The 26757-nt window shown below is 53.1% G+C and overlaps 1 protein-coding gene across 25 annotated transcripts in view; it reads left to right on the top strand.

The window, feature by feature from the left end:
• The first annotated feature begins 533 nt into the window (after window positions 1-533).
• Window positions 534-26757, top strand: part of OBSCN (obscurin, cytoskeletal calmodulin and titin-interacting RhoGEF) — a 182985-nt gene continuing 156761 nt past the window's right edge. For 18 of the 25 annotated variants that reach the window (XM_063095252.1, XM_063095248.1, XM_063095244.1 and 15 more), the window contains exons 1-12: window positions 534-621; window positions 4419-5429; window positions 5864-6133; window positions 6442-6702; window positions 7060-7368; window positions 7798-8064; window positions 8832-9113; window positions 9448-9723; window positions 11399-11674; window positions 12985-13260; window positions 14712-14987; window positions 20289-20564. In XM_063095252.1, the coding sequence (XP_062951322.1) occupies window positions 4445-5429; window positions 5864-6133; window positions 6442-6702; window positions 7060-7368; window positions 7798-8064; window positions 8832-9113; window positions 9448-9723; window positions 11399-11674; window positions 12985-13260; window positions 14712-14987; window positions 20289-20564 (3754 nt within the window). In that variant the 5' untranslated portion in view covers window positions 534-621; window positions 4419-4444. Of the gene's footprint in view, window positions 697-1067; window positions 1151-4418; window positions 5430-5863; window positions 6134-6441; window positions 6703-7059; window positions 7369-7797; window positions 8065-8831; window positions 9114-9447; window positions 9724-11398; window positions 11675-12984; window positions 13261-14711; window positions 14988-20288; window positions 20565-26757 lie in introns of those variants that run through there. The other 7 variants (XM_063095246.1, XM_063095263.1, XM_063095241.1 and 4 more) reach the window with 6 other exon arrangements.

Genomic DNA, 26757 nt, shown 5'->3' with positions numbered 1-26757 from the left:
CAGGACCAGGAAACCCCCCCACTATAGGCATGGTGGCCAGAGCAGGGCTGGCCTGGGGGCCTGCAATTGGCTCCTGGTTGCCCCTTGCATCCTCAGGCCCTAGGATGCTCAGGTACTGGGTCCCCTGGCAGGTGGTCCTGGGTCCCTCAGGGGTGTCCTAAGTTTCACTTGGGGGTGGTCCTGGTCTCCCTGGGACTCCCTGGGGGTCCATCATGGGTTCACCTTGGGGGTGGTCCCTGTTCCTCTGGAGTCTCCTGGTCCCCCAGGCTCGTTCCTGCCTTACACTCCAGGATGCTGGTCTGAGGGGGTTCTGGGCCAGCTGTGGCCCCACAGCTCACAACATCACTGGGGGACACAGGCATGCTCCTGCCCCTAGCTGTGCCCCAGCCTCTGCCCTTTACCTCCCACGGGCTGAGGGTGAAATTGAATCCCGGACAGTGACACCAGGTCTATTTTGGAGCTGGGCTGGGCCGGCCTGGCTGGCAGTGGGGGTGGGGTAGGGGCGGGCACAGCCCTCTCCAGCTGACAGCATCCGCCTGTCCTTTCGTCCCTGTCCAGTCTGAGGACCGGCCGGAGTGTGGGCTGCTGGGGAACCACGTCAGTCCTGGGCCCCCGAGAGAGGTGAGACCCAGTAGCCCCAGACCCCCTGCCTGTGCCCCCAGCCTGGGCACTGCCCAGAGCACCCAGTAGAGACAGGTGAGGAGGCAGAGGGCCAGGTCGGGTGGGGGCCATGCTGTGCCCCTTGAGGGCAGCTCCATTAAAGGTCATGGCTGTGGGAACTCAGGGACCTTTGGGGTCGGATCAAGCTCTGCAGCTTCCCAGGGCAGTCAGTGGCTGAGAGGGATTCCAGCCTCTGCTCCACAGGTGACCCGGAGCTAGGCCCTCACATGGGAAAGCTGCTCGTCCATTCTGGGGCTGGGAGGGCTGGGGCTTGCGTGAAGCACCCCCTACCGGGCTGGCCCCCCCTCTGAGAGCCGCCTGGGGGTCTGGCGGCCCTGCCCCCAGCCCTACTGAGATAGATGCCTGCTGACAGCTGGGGCTATTTTGGGCCTGTTGGCTCAGCGGAGGGGACAGCCAGAGGGGCACTGACACCTGACTCCAGGAAAGAATTTCCCCTGGAGTGCAGAAGCCGACAGCCCAGGGGTCTAAGGTGAGGCACAGCCTGGGGAGCTGCCCTTGGAAGTCCATTCTGGAAGGGCGAGGGGGCAACAGGCCACTGCAGATTCTACCTCCAGGTGGTGGGGAGGGAGGGGGAGGGCCGGTGAGGCTGGGCTCCAGGCTGCCAGGATCTACAAGCCACCTCCCACTCTGGTTTCATTTGGAAAACGGTTCTGGGGGCACTGCGAAGAACAGAGAGTGGCAAAATTCTGTAAAAGTGAGGGTGAGGGGCTGTGGGCAGGGCATGGGCCAGCTGTAGGGGCATCCAGACTCCTGAGTGTAACCCAAGGTGTGGGGGCTTTCCCGAATCCCTGACAGGCCTGGAGTGAGGCCTCCCAGGGGCTGAGGAACCCAAGAGCAGTCTGCAGGCAGCAGCCTCCCCAGCAGACACCTGAGGCAGGAAGGGGCTTTCCTGGGAGGCTGGGGGCTGAGGTCCTGGCCTCGGTCTTGTTCCTGTTGTGCCCATGAGGTTGCAAGTCTGCAGCCTCCAGCCCAAAACGTGGCAGGGAGGAGGATTCTTCTGCAGATCCCCTGGAGGGCTTTCCTGGGAGCCCCAGAGGTGGCCTTCGGCAGCCCCCTACTCTCCTGGCCTCTGTTTTCTCATCTGTACACGGGTGTCAGGGAAGAAGAGCAGCCCCCGAGTCCTGAAGTGTATATGTCACAAGGCTCTCTCTGGCCTCAGGCCTGCTGCCTGGTGGGGAGCCCTGACTGGCAGGGCTACTGTGAGGCTGTCATACCTGGGTGAGCACCCTCGGATGCCCTGGTCTGCCTCATGGACGGTGGGTGTGTCTGGGCCTGCCGCCAGATGGCAATGTGCTTGTGGTAGGAATGCAGGCACTGGGCAGGCAGCAGGCTGCAGCACTGTCCCTGGGCACCAACAAAAACCTTGGGGTCTCTGCCCACTCTTGCCAGGCTAGGGTCAGCCTGTGCACCTGCCAAGGGCTGGGGCTAGCTCCCCTTCAGCACGTGTGGTGACAGAAGCTCCCTGCCCCGTCCCTGTCCAGTCCCAGAGAAGCTGCCGCGACACACTCACTCATGTATCATCTGCCATCACTCATATCTACTCTGGCCAGGCCAGCTGAGACTCTGGATGTAGTGGAAGCGGGGAGAGGATTCCCTGTCCTGCTCTTGGGGAGCCCACAGACTGACCTATGATTTTTGACTGGTGTCAAAGCAGCCGGGGAGGTGCCTATGGAGGTGGACCTCCAGAAGGGGCTAATGTCAGGCCCTGTCTGGTCCTAGAGTTGCTGGGCCTGGCATGGGTGGGGGGGCCAGGCAGGGGACAGAGGTGCTGATCACACAGTGAGTCAGCAGACTGGTCCGGGCTCAGCTTCCTCGAAAGGGATTAAGGGGGATTAGGTACCTGAATCACAGGACCAGAGCTGTATGGCCTGGGAACATGGGCTCGGCTCATTCCACAGTGGGCAGCCCAGGCCCAGATCTGAGAGACTCCAGCCTGAGGAAGAGCCATGTAGGTGCCTCTCAACAGTGAGGTCATCATGTGTTTAGGGGGTACAGTTAGTTAAAGCATGTCGGCTAGCCCGGTGCCCATGGGGCCCGCTCCTGCCTGTTGTTTTTACAGAAGACCCGGGGCAGGCAGGGCACAGCCTCACCTCACACCCCTGTACCAGGGGATGCTGGTTGGTGGGGCTCAGCCTGGGGTGGGCAAAGGTCAGCATCACCTGAGAGGACCCAGGCATCCAGCCCCTCCCTGCAAGGTGCCCAGTTAGCAGAACCATGGCTGGGAACTCAGAGTGAGCAGGCCACTCACAGATCACAGGTTGGGTATTTGTTTTAATCCGTTTTGTGTTGCTATAAGAGAAATACCTGAGACTGGGTAATTTATAAAGGAAAAAGGTTTATTTGGCTTATGATTCTGGGACAGTTGCGTCTGGCTCAGGCCTCAGGCTGCTTCTACTCATGACGGAAAGTGGCAGGCAGACGGTGGGTACAAGCAGATCACGTGGCGAGAGGAAGCAAGAGAGAGAGAGAAGGTGCCAGGGTCTCTTCAAGCAACGAGCTCTCGTGGGAACTAATAGAGTGAGAACTCACTTGTTAATCCCCCTCCCCCAGGGAGAGCATTAATCCATTCATGAGGGATCCGTCCCCATGACTCAATCAGTTTCCAACACTGCCACATTGGGGATCAGATTTCCACATGAGTTTTGGAGGGGACAACACATCCAAACTCCATCAGTCCTGCTAGCCTGGCCCACCTGGTCTCAACCAGGACGTCCCTGGGGACATTGCTGGCCTTGCCAGCTCCAGTCCCTGGGATCCTCCAGCTGTCCTCCCCAGCCACACCACTGACAAGTGTGCTGCCCTCAACCCTCCCCGCCCTGACCCGGGGGCCAGGCCCTGTGGGGGTATGAGGAGGGTAGGAGCGGGTGCTCAGAGCAAAGAGGCAGGGGAGTGGGCAGCCGAGTGGGCTGGGGATGCTTGTGTTGTTGGGAGGACCCCATCTTGCTGGGTGGGGGGGGGTCTCCATTTCTTCCCTGCTCATTGATGAAGACTGTGCCCCCTGGGGTAAAGGGGAGGTGGGAGACCCTTGGAAGAGATGAGGCCCACCCTGGCTCAGGGCAGCTGCAGGTGGGACAGGCCCCACGGTGGAAGCTGGAGGGGCTGTGAGAGAAGAAGCAGGCAAGGAGCTGGCACCCACCGTGGCCCTGCCATGCCCAGGCCTGTCGGGGCTCGGCCGGGGCTCGGCCGGCCTCCCCCTTTCTGAGTGAGATACATAAGCAAATTAAAGCTTGAAACCCCGGGTGGCAGCTCCCGGTGTGGAGCAGGAGACAGGACACCCAGAGGCAGACAGAGTGGCCCACGGAGCACTAGGTAGGTCTGTGTGGGGAGGTGCAGCAGATCATGCACGGAGGAGGCAGCAAAGGGTGCCATTGAGAAGGAGGGCCCGCCTGCTTGCAGAAGGCTCTCGGTTTGGGACAGGTGCTGTCCTAGGATGCTGGGACAGGAGCTGGGGGGGAAGCCAGGGGCAGGAGATCTCCTATGGGTTAGAAAAGCCTTTGAGGTGGAAGTACCAGACCCCAAACGCCCAGAAAGGGACAAATTTGCGCTTCTGGACTATGATGCCACCTATGTGTCACTGTGATGGGGGTGAGAACGGCTGGGGAGGAAGGACATGCTGAGATGTCCACCTTGGGTTAAACTGCATTCCCCAGGCGGCTAGATAAGGGGAGGAGGCCAGATGGGGCGCACTTGGGACACATCCCCATTCCCATTATGACCTCCCTCTCACCCTCGCGCAGGTCCCCGCCTCAGCCATCGCGTCACCATGGATCCCTCCCCGTTCAGCGGCGCGCCCCGCTTCCTGACCCGGCCCAAGGCCTTCGTGGTGTCGGTGGGCAAGGACGCCACTCTGAGCTGCCAGATCGTGGGCAACCCCACGCCGCAAGTGAACTGGGAGAAGGACCAGCAGCCGGTGCAGGGGGGCGCCCGCTTCCGCCTGAGCCAGGACGGCGACCTGTACCGCCTCACCATCTTGGACCTGGCACTGGGCGACAGCGGGCAGTACGTGTGCCGCGCGCGCAACGCCATCGGGGAGGCCTTCGCGGCCGTCGGCCTGCAGGTGGACGCCGAGGCCGCGTGTGCCGAGCAGACGCCCCACTTCTTGCTGCGGCCCACGTCCATCCGCGTGCGCGAGGGCGCCGAGGCCACCTTCCGCTGCCGCGTGCGCGGCTCGCCGCCACCGGCCGTGACCTGGTCCAAGGACGGGCGGCGCCTGGGCGCGTCCGACTTTCCCCGCGTGCGCGTGGAGGAGCGCGGCGAGGCGAGTGCGCTGCGCATCCAGGCGGCGCGGCCGCGCGACGGCGGCACCTACGAGGTGTGCGCCGAGAACCCGCTGGGCTCCGCTAGCGCCGCCGCGGCGCTCGTGGTGGACGCGGCCGCCGACGCCGCTGGCCCGCCCGGGACCTCCACGGCAGCGCTCCTGGCGCACCTGCAGCGGCGGCGCGAGGCCATGCGCGCCGAGGGGGCCCCGGCTTCGCCACCCACCACCGGGACGCGCACCTGCACGGTGACCGAGGGCAAGCACGCGCGCCTCAGCTGCTACGTGACGGGTGAGCCCAAGCCAGATACCGTGTGGAAGAAGGACGGGCAGCTGGTGTTGGAGGGCCGGCGCCACGTGGTGTACGAGGACGCGCAGGAGAACTTCGTGCTGAAGATCCTCTTCTGCAAGCAGTCGGACCGCGGCCTCTACACCTGCACGGCGTCCAACCTCGTGGGCCAGACCTACAGCTCCGTGCTGGTCGTCGTGCGAGGTGAGCCCGGTGCTCCTCTGCGCCCTGCGCAAGGCCTAGCGCCGCTGCCGTCTCCTACCCGTGTCTTTCGGGTCGTAGAGTCCAGACTTGAAGGTCTGCACGGCTTGCGCCTTTGGTGGGTCTCCGTTCTCGGTCTGCAAAGTGCAGACGACTCGGGCAATGACCCTGGGCCTGTCCTATCCTTGTAACGACCCCTTCCGCCCAGCGCCGTCGCCTACCTACCCAGCCCCTGCCGCCTCCCCTGATCTGCTCCACTCCGCCCCTGCCGTCTCCTACCTGCCCCGCCCCTACCCCTCCATCTTACCCTGTCCCCTCCCCCTTCCCCGCCCTCCGCCCCCCGCTCCTAGCGCACGCACTCCCCGTCCCCAGCCCCTTCCCACCCCCTCCGCCTCCCTCCCCGGCCCCGGCATCCCTCACCAGCCTCCTCCCCGCAGAGCCCTCAGTGCTCTTCAAGAAGCGGCTGCAGGACCTGGCGGTGCGGGAGAAGGAGTCGGCAACGTTCCGGTGCGAGGTGCCGCAGCCCACGACGGAGGCCGCGTGGTACAAGGAGGAGACGCGGCTGTGGGCGAGCGCCAAGTACAGCATCGAGGAGGACGGCACCGAGCGCCGGCTGACCGTGCGCAACGTCTCGGCCGACGACGACGCCGTGTACATCTGCGAGACCGCGGAGGGCAGCCGCACCGTGGCCGAGCTCGCCGTCCAAGGCAGGCGCGGGCGGGGCGGGCAGGCGCGGGGCGGGGCGTGGCGGGGGCGGGGCGCGTGGCGGGGGCGGGGCGGGCCGGGCGCGTGGCGGGCGGGGGCGTGGCGGGCGGGGCGCGTGGCGGGGCGGGGGCGTGGCGGGCGGGGCGCGTGGCGGGGCGGGCGTGGTGGGGGCGGGCCGGGCGGGGGCGTGGTGGGGGCGGGCCGGGCGGGGGCGTGGTGGGGGCGGGCCGGGCGGGGGCGTGGTGGGGGCGGGCCGGGCGGGGGCGTGGTGGGCGCTGGTCTCACCACACGCCGGCTTTCCCCACCCCAGGCAACCTCCTCCGAAAGCTCCCTCGGAAGACGGCGGTGCGCGTGGGAGACGCGGCCATCTTTTGCGTGGAACTGGCCGTCCCGGAGGGCCCGGTCCGCTGGCTGCGGAACCAGGAGGAGGTGGTGGCCGGGGGCCGCGTGGCCATCACCAATGAAGGCACATGCCACACGCTGACGATCTCGCAGTGCAGCATGGAGGACGTGGGCGAGGTGGCCTTTGTGGCTGGTGACTCGCGGACGTCCACCCAGTTCTGCGTGTCTGGTAAGGGACTGGAGAGTGATCCTCGATGGTGTCTCTTCCCTGTCCCCACTCTGCCTCAGTCCACTGGGCACAGCCCGCAACAGCTCCCTACTCTTGATCAGCTCTCTGGGCTCCCACCTGCTGCAGAGAGGTCTGTGAGTGGGGCACAGAACATAGCCCTGGGAACCTGGGTTCAGTCCCCCAAGCTGGCTTCCATTGCAACTAGGGAAATGGCTGCAGATTTGGGGTTGGGGGTTGTGAGCCCACAGCCTCCCTGATGGCTGGTGGTCCAGACCACGAGAGCAGTGTGCCCTGGGAGGGCCGGGGGTTCTGGTGAATGCAGATTCAACCGCTGACCTTGCTCCACCCTCCACCCAGCCCCCAGGAGGCCACCCCTGCAACCCCCTGTGGACCCCGTGGTGAAGGCCAAAACAAAGAGCTCTGTGACCCTTGGCTGGTTCCCGCCACCCCACGGGGACCGCCCTGTCACCATTGACGGCTACCTGGTGGAGAAGAAGCGGCTGGGCACCTATACCTGGAGCCGATGCCACGAGGCCCAGTGGGTGGCCAAGCCCGAGCTGACCGTGGCTGGTGGGGCCGAGGAAGGGGACTTTCAGTTTCGGGTGTCAGCTATCAACAGCTTTGGCCAGAGTCCCTACCTGGAGTTCCCAGGGACAGTTCATTTGGGTAAGGGAAGACTCCTGGTAATGGCACCTGCCTGCTTGTGAAAACCCAGGCCCAGAAGTGTAGCCCAGCCTCGTGAGGCCACAGTGACCTCATGGAGCCTCTTCACAGAGGTGGGGGTCTACCAGGGTTCTGTAGCCAGTGGAACTTCCTCAGTGGGAAGGACAGGAGCCTTGAGACAGGACTCAGCAGCCTCAGGGGACAGGGCTTTAGAGCTTCCCCACCGTGGCAGGGTTTGTGAGATTCCAGAGAGGATCTCAGGGTGGCTGTAACTTGGCCCCAATGCATGGTGAGCCTGATTTGTGCTATGATTGCTGTGTGTGCACTGGCTGGGCTTCCTGGTGGAGAGAGCATTTGGGTCTGGGCTTTAGAGGAAGAAACCGGGAGCTGCCCTTGGCCCCAGCTCCTTCTTGATGCTGGTCACCCCTGCAGCCCCTCAGCTGGCCGTGAGGACGCCCCTGAAGGCGGTGGAGGCGGTGGAGGGTGGTGAGGTCACCTTCTCTGTGGACCTCACGGTGGCCTCAGCGGGCAAGTGGTTCCTGAATGGGCAGGCCCTGAAGGCCAGCAGCGTGTACCTGATCCGCTGTGACTGCACCCGACACATGCTCACCATCCGTGAGGTGACCGCCAGCCTGCACGGGGCACAGCTGAAGTTCGTGGCTGATGGCATTGAGAGCAGCATCCGCATAGAGGTCCGAGGTAGGCAGAGTGACCTGGCTTGCCAGCCTGTTTCCTCTGGGGTGGGGGGAGGACAGAGAGCTGCGCAGCTCAGAGGGCTCCTGCGGCCCTGTCAGCCTGCAGGTCACTGGGATGAAGCACAGCAGGGCAGCAGGGTGTGCTGGCAGCTCGGCCCAGGCTGACTGGTGGCGCCAGTCCCTGGTGCATGTGAATGGGGCGCGGGGTGCCCTGGTGCCAGACCTTTATCTCTCTGCCTTTCTCACTTCCGCCCGCCCTCTCCCCGCTCCATCCCTCTGTGGTTTCCTCCCACTGCTTCCTTTCCTGTCTGTTTCTTTCTGCCCCTGCCACACCCCACACTGGGCTTTCCCTTCTCTGTCTCCCTTGCTGCTCTGGTGCACGTGTGTTGCCGTGTTTCGTCCTCCCTATACTCCCTCCTCACCGCTTCTCCTCGACTCACCCCGCTTCTCCCCGGTCCTCTCGGCCTCACCTCCTCCTTCCCCTGTCGCTGCTTCTCCCCCATTGTCCCGCCTGTTCTTCCCGGGTCTCTCCCTTCCCCTTTATCTCTCTCCACTGTGTCTCTGTCTCTCTCCTTGTCTTCTCTGCTCTCGTGGCTCCTAATGTCCGCCCATCTCTGTCCACTTCTGTCCACATGACTGTCTGTCTGTACTCCCCTTTGTCCACCTGTCCATACCTCCCCTGTTCCTCTGTCCATGTTCTTTTTTTTCTGTCCATCTGTCCATGGTGCTTCCTTCCATATCCCCGTCTGTCCACTTGTCCCTGGCTCCCAGCAGCCCCGGGGCTGACCACCCACAAGCCACCAGCTGCAGCCGCCCAGGAGGTGCTGGCCCGGCTGCATGAGGAGGCGCAGCTGCTGGCTGAGCTGTCGGACCAGGCTGCGGCTGTCACATGGCTGAAGGACGGCCACGCACTGTCCCCAGGCCCCAAGTACGAGGTGCAGGCGTTGGCCGGGAAGCAGGCACTGCTTGTGCACGACGTGGTGCGGTCTGATGCCGGCCTGTATGAGTGTGTCAGCCCTGGGGGCTGTGTCGCCTACCAGCTATCTGTGCAAGGTGCGGCTGGCTGGCAGGCCGTCCTTCCTCTGTCCCCAAGCTTTGGGCAGGCTTTGAGGGGTCTGGGACGCTGGGGTGGCTGTGCCTGACTGCAAGGGGAGGGCAGGCCACAGGGTAGTCTGGGCAGGCTCAGCTAAGTGGGAGGAAAGACTTCCTAACTGTGGGTCTCCACTTGGATGGGCAGTCTGGTGGTTGGTCAAGGTCTCTCAGGCCTGGGTGAGGATCAGTGTCTTGTGTAGTCCCTGAAGCCCGGACACCTCCAGCCACACACCAGCTGTGGCCTAGAGTGTGGTCAGTGCCTCTGCAGTCCCTGACCTGCCTCACACTCCTGCAGGCCTCACGCCCTTTCTGCACAAGGACACGACGGGCGGCTGTGTGGATGCTGTGGCTGGGGGCCCAGCCCAGTTTGAGTGTGAGACCTCGGAGGCCCATGTCAGCGTGCGCTGGTACAAGGATGGCACCGAGCTGGGTTGCTCCAGCCCGCACTTCTTGCAGGAGGACATGGGGACACGGCATCGGCTGGTGGCCTCCTCGGTCACCAGGCAGGATGAGGGCACCTACTCCTGCCGTGTGGGCGAGGACTCAGTGGACTTCCAGCTCCGGGTCTCCGGTGAGTGCCCGTGTGTGTATGTGAGCCTGGGCTGGCCTGGGGTGGGGAGCAGGTCCGGCTGCCTCCAGCACCACATGACAGACATCCAGACCCTTCTTTTCCTCAGTGGATGGTGGTGGGGGGGGCAAGGGGGGGAGAGAAATAACACAAAAAACTAACGTCTACACTGGTGGGGAATGAAACTGTGGAAAATAGAATAAGAAGGAAATTGAGAAAAATGAGAGAAAAAAAAAAGGAAGTTGAGGGATGACGGATGTACTCTTGGTTTTATTCAGGCGTTAGGGAAATCTCTTTTCTCTGTCCTGAGCTTCGATCCCCTGTTTGTGTTTCGTCTCTGCAGCGGTCTGCTCACAGCCTTAAACATTCTCTTGTTGATTGTGTGTCTGTGGGCTGGGCTCAGGGCCAGGCACGTTAGGAAAAAGGGTTCGGAAGTGCTTCTCTTCCTTTTAAAGATGAGTAAACAGGCTGAGAGGAGCTAAAAGGTGTTTGCAGTGACCTTGGCAGATTGAGGTTTGAATCTAGGTGGACCTGACCCAAACCTAGTCTTTCTAGAAGCTTCCAGGGCTCAGAGATGTTGGCTGGGAGGCTGAGGGATGAACTGCATGAGGGTTTCACAAGAAGCGTGGCTGCTGGGCCTCTGTGGGCCGAGTCGTTGATGCAGCCCCCACCTCAAGGAGGGCTCAACCCGTCCTCATAGGCTTAGGGTCCCCCACTCTGGGCCGCCTGAGGACAGGGAGGCCTCCAAGCCCAGACACGCACCTGAAAATCTCACGCCGCTGCATTCCAGAGGCAAGCGTGCGGGCATTTTGTATGTAAAAATATAAAAGTCTCCACTGATACAATCCTTAATAATTCATAATCCAATGGCTGTTCGTACACGAAGCAGAAAACACAGTGCTGTCGGGTTTCTGTTGGTGGAGGGAATCGGGGAATCATTTGTGATGCTGAACTTTACATTTTGGTCATAAATGTGAACACGTGTCCATGGAAAGAGTACTTTGTGGAGGGGCAGGAGTTTAGGGAGAGGGAGTATATTAGTCTATTTCTGTTTCTTATAACAAAATACCTCCAACTGAGTAATTTGTAAGAAATGAAATTTATTGCTTACAGTTTCAGAGTCTGGGAAGTCCAAAGTCTAGGGAAGAAATCTAGTGAGATCTTTGGTGGTGGTTTTACATCAATGCAGGGCTCTCACGTGGCAGAACCACGCCCATGACCACCATTTTTAGTCCATTCATTAAGAGCATGTCCTACAATTTAATTGCCTCTTCAAGGCCCCATCTTTCAATTACCGCAGTAGGATTTCCCACCCTCAACAGTTACAATGGGGATTAAGTTTCAGTACATAAAACTTGGGAAACACAATTTAGTCCTTATCAGGGAGAAAGCGTTCTGGTTTTGCCAGGGACAGTCAGGCCACCTGACCCTGTTGGTGATTTCTCCGAGGCTTGCTCCGCTTCCCTCCTGAGGCACATGAGGGTCTTGGCCCACATGGGGTCGGGCATAGCACCCAGCTTGGATGCAGAAAAGACCCACCTGAGTACCCAAGGAGGATCAGGGAGGATCACATGGGGGTACGTGGTTGCCTGGCATCCAGCCTATAAACAAAGAACCAGGAGATGGAAACCTCACCCGGATGGGGCCTCTGACCGTGTTCCTCCTCGTCTGTCCCCAGAGCCTGCTGTGGTGTTCGCCAAGGATCAGCCTGTGCGCAGTGAGGTGAAGGCCGGGGCAGGAGCCAGTGCCACGCTGAGCTGCGAGGTGGCCCAGACCCAGACAGAGGTGACTTGGTACAAGGATGGAAAGAAGCTGAGCTCAAGCTCGAAGGTGCGCATGGAGGCTGCAGGCTGCACACGGCAGCTGGTGGTGCAGAAGGCAGGGAAGGTGGATGCTGGGGAATACACCTGTGAGGCTGGAGGCCAGAGCGTCTCCTTCTGCCTGGATGTCACAGGTGAGTGACAGGGTTGGGGGATGGTGGCGGGGACCCAGAAAGTCGAGTGTGAAACTCCGAGGGTGCTGTGAGGCCCTGGCATTCTGCATATCCGTGGGAATCCATGCCCCCAGCTTTGAGTGCTCAGGGGCTCCCAGGCTCATGTCTTTGTGTCACGAGACTGGAGCTGGCTACGGGCTGAGCTGACCCCAGTGTGCATCCTGTGAGGCTGATCTAAGGGTGGTGGGGACAGTGGGGTGATGACCACAGGTGGGTGTGGGGTCTGGTCTGATCTGAAACACCTCTCTGGATGATGGGGACACGGGGAGGATTACTGGTGGGTGCCAGGGTCTCCCCCCACCCACTCATTCCTGCTGGCTGGGCCTTGGAGCTGTGCAAGTCCACACTCAGTCCCTTGACAATCACCATGTCCATCTGTCCTTCCCTGCTCAAGTCCTTCTCCTTTCCACATTGTCCACCGTGTCACTGAGCCTGGGGATAGGAGACCACATGCAGCTCAACCACCTCTCTCCTGATTGGCCCACACTGACACTCACCTCTCTCCTGATTGGCCCCAGGTGGCACTCAGCTCCTTTCTGATCAGTCCACTCCTGATTGGCCATGCCTGGCACTCAACTCTGTCTTCTTGATTGGTTGACACTGGCACTCAGCTCTCTGTCAATTGGTTCACCCAGTACTCAGCTCTGTCCTGATTGGCCCACACCTAGCACTCAGCTCTCTCCCGATTGGTTCACCCAGTACTCAGCTCTGTCCTGATTGGCCCACACCTGGCACTCAGCTCTATTACATTCTCTCTGTAACCTCCACCAACGTTGATGAGGTTTCTGGTTTGGTGCTCAAGGTGGGCACATCTTTCCAGGCTTTACCTCCTGTCCTGCTCTCTGTGGCCCCTGGGTGGTGTGAAGAAGTGGGGAGTGGGAGCAGCCTGGGGGCCTGGGAGACCTGAGGCAGGGAAAGGGGAAGATCTGCCCCCCTAATGACAGGACAGTGGCATTATCAAGAGACAGGGCCTGGCTGTGGTGGCCTCCTGGGCTGTGACAGCACGTGCACCCACGAACCTCAGAGCGGAGCTGGAAGTGCTGAGAGCCGTGAGGAGGTCGGGTGCACCTCGGCCTCCTCATGTGCAGCTTCACAGCACACAGCTCCAGTTGTTCACAGATGGAACCTGTGTGTGTGTTATCATGCCATGGCACTTACTCATGATGGTCCTGTCTCGGCCACTGCCAGCTCCGAGTGAGCCCTAGGCCCTGAGAGATGGGCTGGGGCTGGTCTGGAGTCTCTGACCCTGTGTCCCTCCTTGTCTGTTCCAGAGCCCAAGGCAGTGTTCGCCAAGGATCAGCCTGTGCGTAGTGAGGTGAAGGCTGAGGCGGGGGCTAATGCCACACTGAGCTGCGAGGTGGCCCAGGCCCAGACGGAGGTGACGTGGTACAAGGACAGGAAAAAGCTGATCTCAAGCTCGAAGGTGCACTTGGAGGCCACGGGCTGCACGCGGCGGCTGGTGGTACAGAAGGCAGAGAAGGTAGATGCTGGGGAGTACAGCTGCGAGGCCGGGGGCCAGAGGGTCTCCTTCCACCTGGATGTCACAGGTGGGTGACAAGTTGAGTTGAAGGATGGGGGAAACCTGAGCTTCGGGTGTGAAGCTCCAAGGGCACATTTAGGCAGCCCAGTGCGCTGTGAGGCTCTAGTATCCTCTCTCTTCATTGCCTAACATCTGTGTCCCCAGCTCCATCCAGGAGCTCCCAGGCTCACGTTGTTGTGTCATGAGACCAGAGCCAGCCACGGGCTGAGCTGACTTCTGTGTGCGTCCTGGTGAGGGCTAGACTGGGGTGATGGGGACAGTGTGGTGACATTGGCTGGTGAATGTGAGGTGTGATGTGATCTAATACCCCTCTGTGAGGTGTTGGGGTATCTGGAAAAAGGCCGTCTAGTGACTGGAGAGTATGTCCTGCAGGTGCAGGGCTCACCTCTGCCTGCATAGTCCCTACTACCTGGGCCCTGAAGCTCCGCAAGCCTGTGCTTGGCCTGTTGGTGGTCACCATCTGTCCATCTGTCCTTCCCTCTTCATGTCCTTCTCCCACCCTGTCACTGAGCCTGGGGACAGGAGGCCACACATAGCCACCTCTTTCCTGTTGGCCTCACCTGGCAGTCAGCTCTCTTCTGCAAGGCCCATACCTGGCAGCTGGCTCTGTCCTGATTGGCTGACATCGACACAGCTCTCTCCCAGTTGGTCCACATTAGCACTCAGCTCTCTACTGATTGTCCTATGCTGGCACCCAACTGTCTCCTGATTGGCTCACGCCTGGTACTCAGCTCTCTCCCAATTGGTTCACCTAGTACTCAGCTCTGTCTTGACTGGTCCATCCCTGGTACTCAGCTCTGTCCTGATTAGCCCACACTGACACTTAGCTCCCTCTCAATTGGTCCACACTGGCACTCAGTTCTCTACTGATTGGTTAACACTGGCACCCAACTCTCTCCTGACTGGCCCACACCTGGCACTCAGCTCTCTTGCACTTCCTCTGTAGCCTTGGCCAACACTGATGCAGGTTTCTGGTTTGGTGCTCAAGGTGGGCGCATCTTTTCAGGCTTTGCCTCCTGTCCTGCTCTCTTTGGCCCCTGAGTGGTGGGAAGAGGCGGGGAGAGGGAACTGCCTGGGAGGCCTGGGAGACCTTAGGCAGGGAAGGGTCCAAGTCTGGTCCCCAAACGACAGGACAGTGGCATTATCAAGAGACAGGGCCTGGCTGTGGTGGTCTCCTGGGCTGTGACAGCACGTGCACCCACAGACCTCAGAGCGGAGCTGGAAGTGCTGAGAGCCGTGAGGAGGTCGGGTGCACCTCGGCCTCCTCATGTGCAGCTTCACAGCACACAGCTCTAGTTGTTCACAGATGGAACCTGTGTGTGTGTTATCATGCCATGGCACTTACTCATGATGGTCCTGTCTCGGCCACTGCCAGCTCCAAGTGAGCCCCAGGCCCTGAGAGATGGGCTGAGGCTGGTCTGGAGTCTCTGACCCTGTGTCCCTCCTTGTCTGTTCCAGAGCCCAAGGCAGTGTTCGCCAAGGATCAGCCTGTGCGCAGTGAGGTGAAGGCTGAGGCGGGGGCTAATGCCACACTGAGCTGCGAGGTGGCCCAGGCCCAGACGGAGGTGACGTGGTACAAGGATGGGAAAAAGCTGATCTCAAGCTCAAGGGTGCGCATGGAGGCCACGGGCTGCACACGGCGGCTGGTGGTGCAGCAGTTGGGGAAGGCGGATGCTGGAGAGTACAGCTGTGAGGCCGGGGGCCAGAGGGTCTCCTTCCACCTGGATGTCGCAGGTGGGTCTCCTGACAGTGTGACCAGTGCCTGTCTACTTGACAGAGTATCTATTGTCACCTTGCACCCTGTGTGCACTTAACCCATGTGTATCATTTGCTCCTGAACTGGGGGGGATGTTATTCTACTTTGTAATCAATGCTTTGAAAAAAATTGGGTATTCCTGGTGTACAGTCAAAAAATGCTGCGCTTTGTCATCCAAGGCCCCTTTTTTATTTATTTGGTGATAGTAGTCTTTTTCCTGCACCTGGTTAAGATCTGTGATTTTTTTTTTTAAGTTTTTTACAGTTTATTAATTCTCTTGTGAAAAATTTGCACAATCACTGCAGATAAAGTCATTGCAGAATCTTTACTCCTGCTTTTTTTTTTCCTGGCAGCTGGTCTATCCAGGGATTTGATCCCTTGACCTTGGTGTCATAACACTGCTCTCTAACCATTTTTGCTAGCACCAACATTGGCCTTTGCGGTCCCGCTGATTTTCTTCATTCTGTTCTTGCATTCCTTTCATTGTTTTCTTCAGGTGTTTTTTTCTCATACAGGCCATGTGTATTTGGGTTCATTTTTCTTTGCATAATCCAAGGAATTGTAAATCATGCCAAAGCCAGTTGTCTTGCCACCACCGAAATAGGTCTGTGACTTTTGTCTTTATTCTTCCGTTGCTGACATGTGTGTTCAATTTCAGGCACCAGAGTTTCAGTTGACCACTGGGAGGCCTTCGTCCCCTGTAGTTCTGTGTGTGTCTTCCAGCTCTGTGTGGGGCTTTGGGGTCTCCTCCCAGCCTTAGTGGGAGGGGACAGTCTCCTCTCTCTTGCCACTCCTGGCCCAGGCAGCTACTTGCAGTTTCTGTCTCCTCCAGGATAAAAATCAGGGGAGGGGCTGGCAATTCTCACTTAACCAGTGTTGCTCTAAGATGACTTGCTGTCTGGTCCTGCCAGGTGGTTAGAATGACCCTCTTGGGCAGGGTTTGACAGCAGTGCACCCACCTGCCCTCTGAGGATCTGCCCCAGCTGTGTCCTCCTGGGGTCGTGCTTTCCTCTGATCCACCCTGATCTCCTTCCTCAGTTCCTAAACCTTGGAGATGTCTTCACCTTCTCTCTGTTGAATGCTCTGTCCTATTGCACTTCCCCAAACCCTTCCTACTGCCCCACACTTGGCCCACAACTAGCCCATAGATGCCCCCACACATCTGCTACCCCAACGATCTGGAGATATTGCTATGGTGGAGCTGCTGGCCAGTCCCACCTTAGTTTTGAGGTTTTCCAGGCTAGAGGCAGAATGCTGTGGGCACCGGTGACCAGCTTGGGAAGGTGTCTTCTGCTTGGCTCCACTCACCGCTGTCAGTCTCAAGCTGCAGGCGTGGCTTGCAGAGCGTGGGGATGGGGAAAGACTGTCTGAGCCAGTGCAAGGTGCCCCTGTGTGCTCTGTGTGTCCCCTGGAGGTGACTGTTGTGGTTGGGGTGGGCGGGGGGAAGCCCTCTCCCCTCTGTGCTCCATGTGTGGTGTGGGGTGGGACCCACAGCGCCGATCTCTCTAGAGAGTTCCTCTCCCCAGACCCTTCCTCCATGCTTCTCATGCTGAGATCCGTTCCTATCCTACGTATGGAGAGAGGTTCAAATCTGTGAAACCACTTTTTTGGGGGTGGGGTGGGGTTTGTTTTTGTTAGTTTTTCTTTTTTTGTTAACTTCTTTAAAGATTTGTCTCTTGGGCTTACTTGGGAGAGTGTGGTGCCGATAACACCAAGGCCATGGATCCCTATATAGAGATGGCCGGTTGGCTCACTTGGGAGAGTGTGGTGCTGACACCACCAAGTCAAGGGTTAAGATTCCCTTACCATTCATCTTAAAAAAAAAAAAAAAAAAAAAAGATTTGTCTCTCCACCTGCTTTCTTTTTTCTTTTCTTTTTCTTTTTTTTTTTTTTTGGTGGCTGGCCGGTATGGGGATCTGAACTCTTGACCTTGGTGTTACAACACCACGCTCTAACCAGCTGAGTTAACCGGCCAACCCCTCCACCTGGCTTCTTATTTTGGAGTATCATATTCACTTTATCTTGGTGCCTGAGTCAGAATTTCCAGTGTAATATTGGATTGCACATAGGAAGTTGTTATTATCTCATCATAAAAATTAAGGAAGCTCTGGTTCCAACAATTTTTTAATAATCATTTGTTGAGGTGTAACTTATGCACAGATCTTAAGTGTACAGTTTGAGAGGTTTTGGAAAATGTGGACCCCATGTAACCCCGATGTCCCCATCAAGATATAGAACATTTTCATTACTCTAGAAAGTTCTGTGTACCCTTTTGCAGGTAATTCTCTCTCCTGCCCCAAACAGCCACTGTTCTAATTCTATCCCCATAGATTAATTTGCCTTTTCTAGAACTTCATTTGAATTTTGAGAAACCCACCCTCTACAAAACTCCTTGTAATATGAAATCACAGTGCAGGGAACTTTGAAGAAAATAGGAGAGATCGCTCAAGAGCCAAAAAGTAAGAGAAAGCGGTGAACTCAGCCATTAGCCATTAGTGCTGGTGCGCTCTGGGTGTAGGGGGCTGTGTTGAGGTTGCCCACGACAGGTTTGAGGGCCTCAGGCTATAGAAAGAGGGGTGCTGGGACTGAGATCCCATGACCCACGCTGTGAGAAGGCAGCTGGAGAAGGTCTGCCCACAGGCTTGAGGGGAAGCAAAGAAGCTTGTAGTGTCTTCCATGATTGTGAGCCCTGGCCTGTCTCTCCTTGTGTGTACTGTTGTTTGCTTTGTAATACCTTCTGTCATGGTCCAGGACCCCCAAACCAAGGAATCAGCACAGAATGTGGCCTCAAGCTGGCAACACACCTCTGATGCTTGTCAGAGGTGAATGTGGAACCATCCTGGAAGGTCATGCCCACGACCTCTGCCAGGGCCCCGCTGGGTTCCTGAACATCTATATCTCAATTGTAGATGGTTGAGCTCGTAAATAAAAATTACAGAACACTTGGCAAGGGTCACCAGACATAACATTATGTAATGTGATGGCTTCCCCCACAGCCCAGTAATAGCAGACTGTTAGCTCACAAGAGTCCTTGTGAGCTAACGGTGATAGAATTGGTCAGATGAATAGTTTGACACAAGTATGTTTAAAGTGACTGAAAATATAAAGAAATCAGAGCATAAAGAAAGGCTAAGAAACTATAAAAAAGAAAAAGAATCAAATAGGACAGAAATGAAAGTATGGAAATTGAAATTTAAAAACATGGGATGGCTTAGTAGCTAAATACGGTAGACACAGCTGAAGAGAGGATTTGCAAAATAGAGGATAGATCTGAGGAAGTTCTCCAGAGTGTAGCCCAGAAATGCAGATGTAAACAAACAGGTGTAAAGGGCTTCTGTTTTGGGTCATGGTGGGCCTTGTGATTTGAATAAACCCTCCTACTGAGAACTAAAATTACTGGTTAAAGCACAAGGAAATATAACCCTATATGCTTAATAGCATTTAAGTGTTAACAAAAATCAACCAAATCAAAAACGATTGTGATAGCAAAAACCAAAATGAATGTAACCCAAATGTCTATCAATGGTATAATTGTTACCTGTTTGTGTGATGGAATACCATGCACAGTGACAATGAGTGTAGAGATATTTATCAGGTTAAAAGGGAGTGAGCTCATGAACATGTGGTTGAAGTAGAAAAGGAAGAAACAGAGCCCAGCATAACTTTTATGTGTTTAATAATAGCAACAACAATAGAACATAACAGCTGCCACTGGTCTCCTGCCTGGGATTTCCTGGGGACACTTTTCTCTGATCATGTTGCACACCTCAATGGTGTGAGTCCTCAATTGTCATTCTATTTTAGACATCAGGAAGCTGACAAACAGAGAAGTTAGGTAACTTCTTCCAGGTCACACAGCCAGTAAATGGCTGAGCAGAGGTTGGGATCAGAGCAGCCTGGCTTGCAAATCCATGCTCAGTAAACACATGTGGTGAGACAACAAACACAAGCCAGGAATCCCCCAAGCAGGATTCAGGCTAGGGTTACCTCTGAGGGACTGGGAAGCATGATGATGGTGTTTTTCTCTCTTTACCAGGTGGGGATATGTGGGTGTCCACTGTATTGTATTTGCTTTTTCTTTATTTTATACATATTCTTTATAACTCCCTGGTCAACAGCATGTGTATATTATTTAGTAATAGGAAGGCAGATGCCAGAGGGGAAAAAACAACTAAAAAATTTTAAACTGGAGCTTCTGTAGGGTCAGGTAGGGTGCATGTGTATGGATGGGTAGGGTTAGGGTTAGGGTAGGGTGATGGTGATGCATTTTGGTGTGCCTCAATTTAATCAGCATTTTTGCATTATTGTAGGGTTTTTTTTTTTTTTTTTTTTTTTTTTTTTGGCAGCTGGCCAGTACAGAATCAAACCTGGATCTTGATGTTATAAGAATCACACTGTAACAAATTGAGCTAACTGGCCAGCCCTCATATGCTGACTAAAAGGAAACTCTGTGTTCTATGTGATTTCATCTATCTGAGGTTCAAGAACAGGCAGAGGTTCTGGGCTGGGAATGAGAATGTACCTGTTTTTGAGGGGAGAGGCAGGCAGGCCTTGCCTGGGCCGTGGGTTGTACAGGTGCATGTAACTGTGATAACTCACTGACTCTTGCACCTGCTCTGTGTGTATCACCCCATGTGAATTTCATTCTCGTTAAGAAAAATGGTAAGCATTTTTTTCAGTGTACAAGGCTTCCTTTTGGTGTGAAAGGGAAATCCAGGCAGGTACAGTGTGGCTCTGGCTTTAGTGCAGGCCAGGAGAGAAGCAGCTGGTGGGACAGGGGGTCTTCTTGGGTCGTGGTTTATTTGGTTGCATGGGAGAGAGTTGCCCAAATGTCCTGTGTTTTTCAAGCCAAACCCGAGAGAGTGTCTACATTTGTAATCCTCCAGGTTTTCTTGGTTCTCACACTGTTTATTTAAGTCTCCGCAGCACGTGGGCTTTACATGTGGTACCAGCAGCTTTTCCTTTCAAAGGGGTGCTCTGCCTGGGCAGTGCTTTTTTATTTTATTTTATTTTTTAGAAGTTGTAGTCCTTTTGGACCTTGGGGTCTGCTGCATGTTGCTGATAGGACTTTGGAAATTCTCCCCATGGCTCACTCTTGAAGCCTCCAAAATGTGTCCTCTCTTGTTGCTCAAACCCCATGACTGGTTTGCGAGTCTGCTGTTCCTGGGCACAGAGGGCTTGTCATCAGCCGGCTCTGGTCTGAACACTCTCTGAATCTGAAACTTCAGTTTTTGTGGTCTAGAGTCTCTGACCCTGTGTCCCTCTTTGTCTGTCCCCAGAGCCCAAGGTGGTGTTCACCAAGGAGCAGCCTGCACACAGCAAGGTGAAGGCTGAGGCAGGGGCCAGCACCGCACTGAGCTGCGAGGTGGCCCAGGCCCAGACAGAGGTGACATGGTACAAGGATGGGAAGAAGCTGAGCCCCAGCTCAGTGGTGCGAATGGAGGCCACGGGTTGCACGCGGCGGCTGGTGGTGCAGCAGGTGGGGAAGGCAGATGCTGGGGAGTACAGCTGCAAGGCTGGGGGCCAGAGTGTCTCCTTCCATCTGGATGTCACAGGTCAGTTGATCAAGCAGACATTTAACTGTCTCCTGGGGACAAGCCTGGAGGAAGGGTTCCAGTGTGGGCTGGGGCAGAGCTCAGTTGCCACATGAGGACCTGTGTCAGCTAGCTATCTGCTGCCAAGTAACAAATCACCCCAAAACTTAGAGGCTTGAAAGATCAGTTTATGTCTAGGATTCTGTGGAGCAGGAATTCAGGCAGGACTTAGCAGGTTGGCTCATCTGTGCTTCACGAGGCCTTGGGTGGGCTAAGGGCTCCACCCAGGCCTCAGTGCATCTAAAGTCCCATTTGGGATGGCTCCAGTGGACGAGGATTGGCTAGGGATGAGGGGCCTCTCTCTTCTTGTGACATTGGCTGGCCTCACTCCTGTGTCTTTCCTCTGTGGTTGCTCTCTTCTTGTGACATCTCATTCCCAGGGTGGTGTTCTCCATGTGTATACTCTGAGCTTCTTTTTGTGGTGGCTGGATTCCCTGCAGGGAATAGTAGAATCAATGAGGATTGTTAAGCTCTTTCCTCAGGAGTCCCAGAAGTTACCTTCTCCATGTTCTATTGCTCAAAGCTAAGCATAAGGCCAGCCTAGCTCCAAGGGCATAGAGACATCGACCCTGCTGTCACTGAGGGAGTGGCACATCCTGTTGTAGAGGGGTGCGGATGCAGGGAGGCCAGACACCTCAGGGACCTTTTAACATTCTGTCACAAGGACACAGGCTCTGTTTCTCTGCCATCCTGAGTATATTACCTTTTTCCTTCAAATGCTTATTTCTTCAAGGTCACAAGATTCCTTCCACAGCTCCAGCCATCACATTCAAGGCGGAAAGAATGTGGAAGGGGGTGTGTGTGTTAATTTTTATTTTTAACTGCTGTGTAACAAATGATCGCAAGCTTAGTGGTTTAAAACAATACTCATTTAGTAGCTCACAGTTCTGCAAGTCACAAGTCCGGGCACAGTGTAGGGGGGTCCTCTCCTCTGGGTCTTAAGGCTGAAATCAAGGTGCCTGCTGGCTGTGTTCTCTCAGTTCCTCTTCCAAGCTCATCCAAGCTGTTGGCAGAATTTAGTTCCCTGCCGTTGTGGGTCTGTGGGCCCAAGGCCCCGTTTCCTTGCCAGTGTCAGCCAGGGGGCTGCCGTCAGATCGCTTGGGCCAGCTTCATTCCTTGCCATGTGGCCCTCGCAAACTTTAGGGAAGTGATGGAGAATCTATCTTGCTTCGAATCTCTTTTTGCAAGGAAGAGCCTCCTCCCGATTAAGGCTTCACCTGATTAGGTCAGGCCCACCCAGGATAATCTCTCTTTTGATCAACTTCAAGTGACCTCATTTGAGACCTTCATTCCACCTGTGGGACTGCTTCACTAGATTCAGTGTTTGGGGGCGTTCTCTGAATTCTACCTACAGGAATTCTACCCCAGCTGCGTCTCTTCTATTTGGGAAACAAAAGCTCTCCTGGAAGCCCGAGTATTGGCCCTGATGCCTCCCTGGCTCCCTGGGAGTCTCATGGCTGTGCACAGCTTGAGGCAGCCCAGGAGAGTGAGCCCCTGGCTTTGCAGCCTCAGGAGGGGGACATAGAGAGAGGAGGAGGTGGGCCCATGGTGGGAGTGGCAGGCTTGGCCCTGCTGGAGGCCCTGTGCTGCAGGAGTGGCCTGAGGCCCACACCCAGTTTTGGGAGCCCCTGCTCTGGGGCAGGCTGGAGGAGGGGGTCAGAGTGTGCACAGAGTTGTGAGGCCCCACCTGGAACCTCAGGATGGAACCTGTTTGGAAATAAGGTCTTTGCAGATGTAATTAAGTGAAGTCTTGTGATGAGATTATCCTGGATTATCCAGCGACAAGTGTCATAAGAGACAGAAAAGCAGACACAGACATAGAGGAGAAGGCCACATGAAGACAGAGGCAGAAATTGGAGTGATGCAGCCACAAGCCCAGGAACTCCTGGAGCCTCCAGAAACTGGAGAGGCAGAAAGGATCTTCCTCACAAGCCTCGGGAAGAACACAGCTCTGCCACACCTTGATTTTGGATTTCTTGCCTCCCGACCAGGGAGAGGAGAAACTTCTGTTTTAAGCTACCCAGCTTGTGGTCATTTGTTATAGTAGCCTCAGGAAACTAATGCAGTTGACCTCTGTGTGCCTCAGTTTTCTCATCTGTAAAGTGGGTGTCGTAGTAGTAGCTTCCAGGGCTGTGCTGAGGAGCTGCCCCATAAACCTGTCCATGCTCCTTCCTGTGAATTATGGCTGCTGAGACTGGGGTTTGGGTAATGAGGAAGGTCAGGGAAGGAGGGCAGAGCTGGCTTGGTGGGGTGGAGGCCCAGCCAACCTTAGTGGCAGAGGGCCCTGGCATGGGGTCTCTGAGGATTGACTCAAGCGTGTCAGGCAGGGGGGTCAGAGGCATTAACTGCATCTTAACGTAAATCTTCTAATCCACGAATATGGGATGGCTTTCTATTTATTTATGTCTTTTAAAATTTCATTCAATGGTGTTTTGTAATGTTCGGTGTATAAGACTTAAACTTGCTTTGTAAATTAATTGGTAAGTATTTAATTGTTTTGGTGCTACAGTATATGGAATTGTTTTCTTAATTTCAGGTTTGGAATGTTCTTTGCTAATGTACAGAGATAGAATTGATTTTTATATACTGGTCTTATACCCTACAACCTTGCTGAACTTTTTTATTATCTCTAGTAGTTCTTTAGTGAACTCCTTAGGATTTTCTCAATATAAGATCATGTTATCTGTGAATACACATAGTTTTACTTTTTAATTTCTGATCTGGATGTCTCTTATCCTGCTTTTGATTGCTAGTTCAATCTCTTCACTTGTTACAGGTCTCTTTAGATTTTCTATTTCTTCTTGAGTCAGTTTTGGTAGTTTGTTTCTAGGGATTTGTCCGTTTCATCTAGATTATGTAATTTGATGACATACACTTGTTCATAGTATAATTTTACAATTCTTTTCATTTTTGTAAAGTCTGTATTGATGTCCCACTTTTATTTCTGATTTTAATAATTTGAGCCTTCTCTCTTTTTTCTTGGTTAGTCTAGCTAATGGTTTGTCAATTTCATTGATACTTTCAAAGAATCAACTTTTGGTTTCCTGGATTCTTTTATTGTTTTTTCTATTCTCTATTTCTTTTATCTCTGCTCTAGTCTTTATTATTGACTTCCTTCTGGTAACTTTAGGTTCAGCTTGTTTTTCTTTTTCTAATTCCTTAGGTGTTAAGCTAGGTTATTAATTTGGGATCTTTTATCTTTTTATAATGTGGGCCTTTATAGCTATGAATTTCCCTCTGGGCACTGGTTTCCTCTCATAAGTTTTGGTATGTTGTGTTTTTATTTTCATCTATCTTAATATATTTTCTGATTTTCTATTTATGTATTTATTGGTGGCAGGCCAGTATGAGGAATCTGAATCTTTTGATGTTGGTGTTATTTCACCATGCTCTAACCAACTGAGCCAACCGGCCAGCCATTAATAATCCTTTTAAATTCTTGTTTAAGGATGTGTTGCTTAATTTCCACATAGTTGTGAATTTTCCAGATTTCTTTCTGTTATTGTTTTCTAGCTCCATTCCATTGTAGTCAGAGAAGGTAATTTAACTAATTTCAATCTTTTTAAATTGATTGACACGTCTTATGGCCTATCCTGGACAGTATTCCATATACACTTGAGGGAAATGTGTATTCTTCTATTGCTGGGCAGAATATTCTACATTAGCCAGTTAGGTCTAGTTGGTTTATAGTGTTGTTCTGTTTAAAAATTTGACCTTTGTCTACTTGTTCTGTCCATTATTGAAACTGGGTGTTGAAGTCTCCCACTATTATTGTAAACTTTTACTTCCTTTCTTTAAGTTTTTTAGTTTTCACTTTGTATATTCTGGTACTCTGTTGTTAGGTATGTGTATAATTATAATTGCTATGTCTTCTTTAGATATTGTCTCTTTTATCAATATATAATATTCTTTGTTTCTTCTAACAGTTTTTGTCTTAAAGTCTGTTTTGTCTGACCTTTGTATAGCCATTCTAGTTCCCTTTTTGTTGCTATCTGTATGGAACATCGTACTTTCAACCTGTGAAGATACTTCAGAAAGTTCATGGAAAAATTGAATTAAAAGATAATGCTAATCTTTCCGTGAACTTTTAGAAGTGCCCTCATATTTATATCTTTGTATTTAAAGTGAATCTCTTGTAGACAACTGGGTCATGGCTTTTTTTTTTTTTTCTTTGTAATCTATTTCCTAATATCTGCATTTAAACTGGAGTGTATCTCTTTGCTAGTTAAAGTAATACTGATGAGAAAGGACTTCTGCTGTTTTGCTATTTGCTTTCTATATGTTATATTGTTTGTGTTCTTCAGTTCCTCATTTACTGCCTTATTAATGATTAGTTGATTTTTTTCAGGTGTACCCTTTTTGTTCCCTGCTCATTTCTTTTCTGTATATTTTTTAGTTTTTTTCTTAGTGGTTACCCTGGGGGTTATAATTAACATCTTAACTTCATAACACTCAGAATTCATACCAACTTAATTTCAAGAGTATACAAAAACTCTGCTCCTTTATAGTTTTGCCCATCCCAGTTTTATGCAATTATAGTCACAAGTATACATTCTGCCCCTTAGCATACATTTTTAAGTATTATTTTATGCATTTATATTTTAAATCAGATAGGGGAAAAAAAAGAGTTACAAACTAAAAATGCCATAATACTACCTTATATTTGTATATTTACCTATGTAGCTATTACTATCATGTCTTATTTTTTCATATGGCTTCAAGTTACTGTCTTGTGTCTTTCTATTTCAATCTGATGACTCCTTTGGTATTTCTTGCAAGACGAGTCTACTCACAACAAACTTCTCAGTTTTTGTTTATCTGAGAATATACTAATTTCTCCTTCATTTTTGAAGGACGTTTTTGCTAGGTATAAAATTCATGGTTGATAGGTGTCTTTTTTTTTCTCTTTCAAGCAGTTTAAATATGTTATCTCATTGCTTTCTAGCTTCCATGATTTCTGATAAGAAATTAGCTAACCTTTGAGGATTCCTTATATGTGATGAGCTGCTTCTCTTTGCTGTTTTCAAGATTCTCTGTCTTTGGCTTTCAGTATGATGTGTTGTATGGATCTCTTTTTTGTTGAGCTTCAAAGGTCCCTGTGGACATTTCATTCCCCAGCTTTTCCTTTTAAGCTTTTGGTTAGACTATTGTTTGCTGCAACTGTCCTCCACTGCCTCAGGCAGCCATAAATAAGTTCAGTAATTACCTCTGTTTTTGGCAAATGCCCCAGGGAAAATGCTGTTGACTGGGCGAAGTTCCATTCAGGCCAAATAAAGACAGTTTTGTGTGTGTAGTTTTCCAGGGAGCCACTAAACATGTAAAACAGTGACAGTTTTCTTAGGAATGGGGTTTTGAAAGTGCTCTAGCCCATACTACCCTCTCTGGTGGCTGCCAGGGTGCTGGTTTTCATCATGATTGTGAACTATGGGTTTTAAAGGCTACCTTAGAGCCAGGAGGAAGTAGGTGTGAAAACTGGGCAGGTTAAAATACTACAGATCTTGTTGTTCTTACTGAGATTTAACTGTTTTTCTTGAATATATGCTCCCCAGATTGCTGCAAACCTTTTATTAATTTCCAAGTTCTGAAAAAGTTGATTCCAAAATTTTTTTTGCTGGTGCTTTCATTGCTTTTTTGTGGAGGAGAGACTTTTCAGAAGTTATTATTTTGCTATTTTTGGTGACATCTGTATGAGTGATTTTTGAATATTAAACCAGCCTTGTATTCCCAGAATTAAACCCATTTTTTGTGTCATGTTATTCTTTTTACATATTACTGGATTCAGTATGCTAATATATTGTTTAGTATTTTTATATTTATGTTAGTGAGGGATTTTGGTTTGTACTTTTCTTATACTCTCTTTGGCTTTGGTATCAGGGTTATGCTAACCTACAAAATGGAAAGTGTTCCTTTCTCTGTTTTCTGAAAGAGATTGTGTAGAATTGATGTTATCTCAATTCCTTCTTTAATTTCTTTTTTAGTTATTTCACTGACTAAGTAAGTGAAGCCATCTGGGCCTACAGATTTCTTTTTTGGAAGGTTCAAATTATAAAGACAATTTAGTTATGGAGTGACACAAATTATCTATTTCAGCTTGGGTGAGTTTTGGTAATTTGTGGTTTTTAAGGAATCGATTTGTTTCATTAGACTTATTTAA

Source organism: Cynocephalus volans, chromosome 4 (genome assembly GCF_027409185.1).
Source record: "Cynocephalus volans isolate mCynVol1 chromosome 4, mCynVol1.pri, whole genome shotgun sequence".
Taxonomy (NCBI): domain Eukaryota; kingdom Metazoa; phylum Chordata; class Mammalia; order Dermoptera; family Cynocephalidae; genus Cynocephalus; species Cynocephalus volans.
Note: the sequence above shows the minus strand (reverse complement) of the source record. Positions and strands in the feature narration are given on the sequence as shown.